At 35.8% G+C, this 8,017-nt stretch overlaps 1 protein-coding gene across 1 annotated transcript; it reads right to left on the bottom strand.

Annotated features, from left to right (window-relative positions):
- Positions 1-5,556: 5,556 nt before the first annotated feature.
- Positions 5,557-8,017, bottom strand: LOC131538595 (interferon-inducible GTPase 5-like). The gene is made up of 2 exons (XM_058772519.1): positions 7,211-8,017; positions 5,557-6,685 (listed from the first exon to the last, which is right to left on the bottom strand). The coding sequence occupies exons 1-2, from the start codon at positions 7,944-7,946 to the stop codon at positions 6,051-6,053; spliced, it is 1,371 nt and encodes a 456-aa protein (XP_058628502.1). The 5' UTR covers positions 7,947-8,017; the 3' UTR covers positions 5,557-6,050.

Genomic DNA, 8,017 nt, shown 5'->3' with positions numbered 1-8,017 from the left:
CTCACATCTCTTAACATTTCACAAAATGATACATCACAGTATCATTTAAGAACACTTAACTCCGCAAAAGACTGAAAAATGCAAAAACCATAACTAAACATGGTAGCTTATGAACTTACTTACCAAGAATAAATTTATAATGATTAGAAATAATCTCAGATGAATCAAGGAAAATCTGTTTTATGCAGTTTCCATCAGATCAATCAGCTCATCTCCTCGTTTAATCCTTAGAGTCAATACAAACACTATTAGAACTATTTAAACAACTCTTTCCTGTGCGCGATATTTTAAACTATGAATTTTAATTGTTAATCTAGTATTTCTCACTTACTTAACTTTAGAATAGCAACCAACACGCATCACTGCTCCAGCAGCCATTTCACTTCACTCCGTGATGAGAGACTGTTCTTCTCTATTAGCGCTAGAGATGAGGCAACCCACTAAGGGCGGAGCTATTCCTAATGGTTCAATTTAATTTATTTTCTAGTTTGTGACACTTACTGTTTCTCAGTCCGTATCCGGTCAGATGGTGGATCAGCACCAAGAGATGATGTCTACAGCCCTGATCGTCAGCGGAGACCAGGACACCCAGATGACCCCCAGATATCCCCAGTGAAAACCTCGATTGAATACAATAAACCTAAAAAATATAACAAAATAACTAAAATATAATAAAATACCTAACTACATAATACTACTATTGTTAGAAATTGCAACAAAATTAAAATAGAAATATAAACTTTTGAACTGCGGGTTTCGTCTGGTCAGAGGAGAACTGGCCCCCCGACTGAGCCTGGTTTCTCCCAAGGTGTTTTTTTCTCCATTCTGTCACAGAGGGAGTTTTGGTTCCTTGCCGCTGTCGCCTCTGGCTTGCTCAGTTGGGGATACTTAATTTCTAGCGATTATCGCCGATTTGATTGCACAGATACTATTTAAACTAAACTGAACTAGACAATGGCATCTCTGAATTCAATAATGAAATGCCTTTAACTGAAAATTGAAAATTGAGTGTTTAATCTTATCATTATACATTACTGACACTCTATCCTCTAATTTGATACTGTTAAGTGCTTTGACACAATCTGTATTGTTAAAAGCGCTATATAAATAAAGGTGACTTGACTTGACTACATTTCTCCAGCAGTATTTGATTCCTAAAACCATAAAATTATAATAAAATATATTATATGTGCATTATAATAATTCTTTTTCTTCCTTTTACAGGTTTAATATGGGCTTTAGTAACCTTGGTTACAATAAGACACACCAGTTTTCAATATCAAGCAGCAAAACGAAGTGTTTTGTACAGCTAAAAATAGCTGGACGTGGATGAGACCGGAAGCTAGACCCATTGAATGTACAAATGCCCATTTTTACAGCAAGAAAAAGGTGGATAAGACTAAATCAGTTTTAAAAGTTTTAGTGAACAAAAATAATGCCTTGCTTTTAATGCTGCGTCTCAAGCCCCTGGCATTTAAAGAAACAACAGATAATGACGTCGACAACCAACCTTGATCAGTCAGCTTAACAGTGTTACACTTTGCCAACTAACTATTCAAACAGTAAAAAATTAGTATATAACAGAAAAACAGATAGACCCAAATTCATAACCAAGAACCATGGATGACAATTGAGGGAATTAAGGGATGTCCTCATCATCATAAAATTGTCATTAAATGGCAAGACCATTTTAAAATATCTGGGAGAGTATTTTTATGTCAGGTTTTCTGGAGGGAAGGACTCAAATGCAGATAGATGTTCAGTATAAGCTTTATTAAGAAATAATCTGGTGGCGAGCCAAGGACTGGACAGAGGCAAGAAATAACAGATGAAGGTCAAACATAAATATGCAACATGCAACATATTTTATCCATGCATAAAACAAACAAATTAAGCACATTTACCGATTTTGTCAAAACAGTAATTACTACTTCATCAGCAGTGGTGGAGGTAACGAATTACAACTACTCGCATTACTGTAATTGAGTAGTTTTTTCAGGTACTTGTACTTTTTTGAGTATATTTTTAAAGCTGTACTTTTACTTGTACTTAAGTACAAATTAAGCAAAATAATCTACTTCATTACTTTTAAAGTCATAGTTCGTTACGGAGTACGCCCACAATTTGAATTGATATTCAAACCTTTCACGAAACTTCAGTAGCCAATAAAGATATCCGATCGTAAACGGACCAATAAAAGCCCTGATAACTGAACCGAGTCCCGGGAAAAGCCGCCGCTGCAGCAGGTGAAGAGCAGCTGATTGAACAGTGAGGGAGCACAGCGTGATTTATGGACTCAAAGTTTGGAGAAACAAACTACATGGTAGCGTTATCATAAATATCTATACTTTGATATCGATATTTAACTATCTGACACGGTTCCATTACTCATTCTCCACAGTATATACCGTATATACACCGATACACATCCTCTCAGACAGCGAGTTTGACAGCATCAGCCTGCTGTCAGTTACAGAGTCTGAATATCCGCGCGGGATTGCAGGTATTCCGCATAGTTTGAATCATTTCCACGCAAATGTGGCGAGCGTTTTATTGTAACATGAGAACAGTCTTGTAGTCACAGAAAACTGGATGCGAGCTTTCAAATAGGCCTAATTTATACAAATGAACTGCTTGTCCTCTCACTCCGATATTGTGCGCAGACTGTGTGCTATCGCGATCTCTCCGTGCTTTTAAAGTAGAAATTATTTCTCTTTGCTCCTGGATTAAATTTGTCGAAAGTTATCAACCATTCAGAATAGATCCACGCCTGACCGATGGAAATGCTACTGGAGATTTTATTGTCTGTACGTGAAATGCACCAGAAAGTCTTCCAACAATCAAAGATTGTTTAATTTTTTAATTAATTTACAATGTAAGTTTATGCTAGAAATGTTTTGGAATGGGATATTTGTCTGATTTGTACATATAAATATCCTAGTCTGTCTAACTGCATCACTACATTGTACAGACATTATAGGTCAAAGCCATCTGATGTTCCATTTATCTAGCCTTAATAACTAGGCCTAAAATATATGGCTCTTAAATCACTGCTTATAAAAATCTAATGTTGTCATATTTCGAATACCTCAACTGAATTGAGGTCATTTGTTGTATAATTTTATTACTGACTGTACTTGTCATTTTTTTTTTTTTGGAAATTCAATTTGAAATCAAATTTGAAATCAAGCGTCCTTGTGTTGTAAGCTTTTGCAACAAAGTTACCCTATTTTAAAGACACATACACAGAATGAGCAAATGTTTAAGATTTAAAATTTTGTAATGGTAATTGATCAATATTTATATGCATGTACATGAAGGCCTATATTAAAAGCTGTTCATCATATAAAGCGAATGTGTCTTTTTAGAAGACTTGGATTAAACCAGTTTCAAAGCTTGAAATAATGATTGCCTTGAAAAAAAAAGGCCTTGCCTTTTTTTAAATATTAAAATATCTATATGGCAGTATACAGTATGTTGTAGTTTTGCCAATGGTATTGAAAATGATTAGTTGTCATGAAACAACTTTTTAATGCACATTACTAGTCTTGTGGTGAACAATTTAACCGTGCAATACACTGGGAAAAAATATAAAAATAATTGTCTGCAGTAGTAATCTTTAATCAAAACCTGAAAAATTTGCTTCCGCTCTGGAATGGCGTTCTCGCTCTGATGACGTCAGTTTGAAGGCTTGGGGAGAATCCTCTTGTTAAGTCATGACTAGGGATGCAGCGATTTACCGGTTTTACGATTAACCGCGCTTTAAAACGTCACGGTTAATTAATCGTAAAGGCTCCGCTACACCGAGTGTTTCTGTTGTATGGAATGGAACTGTTGAAACATGAGCAAAACGAAAACAAAGTTACACTAGCGGTGCACCAGCTTAAAATGCCGTGCTTATCAGAGACACGGAGGCTACTAGATTAACTATGACAGAGGAACCAAACAGCGATCCTTTATTTCCACCAGAGAAATTACTGAATTCGATAGTGTGGGACCATTTTAAATTTGGGTACATCAATATTGCCGTAAAATCGCTGTTAAAGAGTGAATACATAAGGGATAATGCACAGCTAGCCAACCTGTTCTGGCTGTGCAATAAACGATTTTAATGCACGACGTGAAGGCAAGGACCACCTGACGCGGCGTTCGTTAGCTCGAACATTCTGCCGCTTCAGAGATGAAATAGTGCAGTGAGAGAGAGCGCGAGCGCGTGTGTGAAGCGCGCGCAGTCAGCGGAGGCTCGCGAAGCGGAGCCAGGCGCGAGTATAAACGAGGCTTTAGCCTACCTGCATCTGCGTCACTACAAACAATGAAGATTTGAGTTTAGTTATTTAAACAGTCATTTTACCCCCTCTTTGCTGATTAATATAATGTAGCGATCCAGTATCTAAGCTATTTTATTAATGAAAGTCGCTGGGCAGCGTTGACAACACGTTTCTGTCCTCCTAAATGTTTGTGGGCAGCTCGATCTCGATCTCACAAACCAAAATAATAGACATGATTTTCTCAGGCCTTATGTAAAATCAGATGAATAAAGATTATTAAAATGAATAAGTATTGATGACAGTTGATTACAATAGTTAACTTAATAGTTTAGTTTATTCCCCTCATTAGTAACAGTGTCCTCTGTGGGATAAATAAAGTTAATATTAGTCATATATTAATAATACTTCATTAATATTGTGATTTATCATCCCTGTTATAGTATTATTCATAAGTCAATTTATTTTTCACCATCTTTCCAATTTCTGTACCTCAGGTCCAAAAGAAATTTAGAAAGAATGAAATGAAAACATCAAATACATTTGTTATTTTCAAAAGGGAAATACTGACATGGATATTTACAGAGCAGAGGTCACCTTTTTTAATTCCAATAGGAGAGATGGACTTTTTTTTTTCTTTAGTATTATTATTTTGTGCTGTAGTATTGGTTACTGTGTTATTTCTGTTTCAAAAGGCAGCAATAAATAACACTTTAATATCTAAAGAGTGTTTATGTGATTTTATGTTGTGAAATGAATAAATGCACAATAATCATAATAATCGTGAAACCGTGATTATTCCTCAGACTATAATCGTACCAACAAAATCTATAATCGTTGCATCCCTAGTCATGACGCAAGGACTGCTTTTTCCGGGTCCATGCCTCTACTTATTTCACTTGAGAATACTATCTCGACAACCATTTATGAGCACTATTTAATTAATATTACATATTTAAGCTAAGCATTTAAAAATTTGCTGTGCACACTACAATCTCCGTGCTCACAGTGTCCCTAATATTTTAGCTGAATCACTGTCTGGCCATCTGAGATTTCAGTATGGAAATAAAGGTTAGGGTTATAATTTTTCAGTATTACATGACATCGTGTGTGTATATTAGCACAGTTTGGTGTTTTTTGGGGGCGTCTGGCAGAGCGTTAGGACCCAGAATTGGTGATGTCAGACGTAACAAACAGATATTCTTAGCCACTCCTATCCAAACGTGAATCTGCTATGAGCAAGAGGTGGAGTATTCAATATCCAATATTTAATTTCAGTCAATAAGATAAAAGTGGATTTTGTTCTAAGTAGCTATTATCCAAATAGATCTTTGATATGAATTATTATTATTTTTATTTCATTAAATAATCACCAGCTAAAAAGTAACTAGTAACTAGTACTCAGAGTAGTTTTTGAGACGAGTACTTTGTACTTTTACTTAAGTACTGTTTTGGCACCAGTACTTTTACTTGTAATTGAGTATTATTTCAGCAATGTAACAGTACATGTACTTGAGTACACATTTTGAGTACTCTTTCCACCACTGTTCATCAGTTCAGTAATATTTTTCCATTCAATCTTAGACTTTTGTTTAAGATATCTTGAATAAAAGATACGTCTGCTGTACATGTAAAAGTAAAAATAAATGTATATCATAAATGTCTGTTGTCTTCTGTATTCAATGTGATGAAGAATTTATCTCTTTTTCTGTAAAGGGTTAGGGTTACCTAAAAGCAATTAGCTAGAAAAGCTGCTGAATAAACCTGTCTCATGAATAGACCGGTTTACATGTCTTCTTCAGTCTGCACTGAAGCCATCAGCACTTTCCTTGCATCATCAGCTAAGCCATCCAGAGCTCTCCTTAGCATTCTTGAGACAGTCATGTAAGACAATCCTCCTGCTGTCACAGTGCCAATGATGGGTATTAGGCTCACAAAGTACTTAACTGATTCTTCTGAAATAAGACGGGATGCAGAACCAAGCATGGTTAATATTGAACTTGAGTTTATATCTTGATGCAGAGGAGACTTCATCAGACTCTTCAATTCCTCTATGGTTTTCCCAGATTTCTCACATAGCCTCTCCAGGGATTCATCATCCAGACTAAATACATTGTAGTATTTTCTCAGCTCTCCTGTTATGATGGCTAAATCTACAGCAACTGAAAGACCAGGAAGAGGAACTGCAGCTGCAACAGCAGATGCAAAGGCAACTTTTGCTATGTTTGCCTCTAAAGCTTTTCTCTTTTTTTCGTTTATCTCCATCGTGATATTTGGCAAAGCTAACATTAGCATATGTCTCTTATGCTTTGGAAGCTCTTTCTGCAACCTCTCCTGCAGCGGATTTATGTCATATTTGCCAAATTCCCAGCCAGAGACCAGGAATACAACAGGATCCTCTATACCGATCTTCCTCAGTCCTAGACAGAATCCAAAAAGGCAAAAATTACAAATATAAACAATAAATATATACACATATAATGAAGTCATAAATAATAGTTATTGTATATTAAGCATTATAACACATTAAATCACTTTCCTTGATTATGATTGGCTGAGCCACATTTAATGTTGTTGTTTATAAACATCAATATTACTGCTCCAGTGCATCTCTGTGTTGCTGCTTCTGAAAAACTACATTGCTTGGTGGAAAGATTATTATTATATTATATTATTATTATATGTGATCAATAAACTATTAAATATTTGCTGTTATTGTGTTTATTTTATGAAAGATTGCCAGCTTTGTTCCATGTTGTGCTTAACAAATACAGCTTCTTTAAACCACAGCTTCTTGGGGCATACTGCTTTTAATAAAAAATAAAAAGAAGATAATCTTAACAAATAAGCTATGCTATAATTGATGAACAATGTTAATTATGAGCAGTAGTCAAATAAAAAAAAAATATATATATATATAATAGTAATAATCTGAATAAACTAACCGTTTTCACAGTCCTTTCGGATGGCATCCAGTGTCTTTTTCCGGTCAAAGTTCTTCTTCCTCTTCTCAGCAGTAATGCTGAAGTCAATCTTGGAACGGACAAAATAAAATCTTTTCCCTGTGTTCTTGATCTCCTCAGCCAGCTGAGTATGGCATTCTTTAAACCGATCTGAAGCAATGATGATGAAAAAATCATATTTCTCAAATTGAACCTGTTCAAGATACTCATGGGCTTTGAAGTTTGGTGTTCCAATGCCTGGAAGATCCCACACTTTCACATTTTTGAATTGTGGGTGAATGTAAACCTCAGGCTTCTTTGTGGTCTCCACTACACCCGTTTGGGCAGAGTCCTTGTCTTCTTCTCCTAAACCTCTAAAACCATTGACAAATGTTGACTTTCCAGAACCCGACTCTCCCGTCACAGCGATATTCAGTTTGGCATCATTTTGCTCCTCAAGACGCCTTTTTATTATGTTAAATGCTGTTGGCAGATCATGAGTAGATAAAGTTTCTTTAATTTCCTCCAGTCCATCTGGTTCTGTTTTTAGCTCAACACAATCTTGCTGTTTGAAGACTTCGTCAATCGTACCTGATGGAATATCTTGAGTAGAAATCATTTCTTGAAGGTCTTTGAGTTCGCCCTCAGTTTCAGCTGGTTCTGTTTTTAGCTCAACACAATCTTGCTGTTTGAAGACTTCGTCAATCGTACCTGATGGAATATCTTGAGTAGAAATCATTTCTTGAAGGTCTTTGAGTTCCCCTCAGTTTCATCTGGTTCTGTTTTTAGCTCAACACAATCTTGCTGTTT

This window comes from Onychostoma macrolepis, chromosome 04 (genome assembly GCF_012432095.1).
Source record: "Onychostoma macrolepis isolate SWU-2019 chromosome 04, ASM1243209v1, whole genome shotgun sequence".
NCBI classification, from domain to species: domain Eukaryota; kingdom Metazoa; phylum Chordata; class Actinopteri; order Cypriniformes; family Cyprinidae; genus Onychostoma; species Onychostoma macrolepis.
The sequence above is the reverse complement of the archived record's forward strand: the minus strand, read 5'-3'. Positions and strand labels throughout refer to the sequence as shown.

Coding starts and splice junctions, on each gene's coding strand:
- LOC131538595 (XM_058772519.1), bottom strand. CDS start 7,946: ATGATTTCTACTCAAGATATTCCATCAGGTACGATTGACGAAGTCTTC. Junction 6,686..7,210: donor CCGAAAGGACTGTGAAAACG/GTTAGTTTATTC, acceptor GATTCTGTCTAG/GACTGAGGAAGATCGGTATA.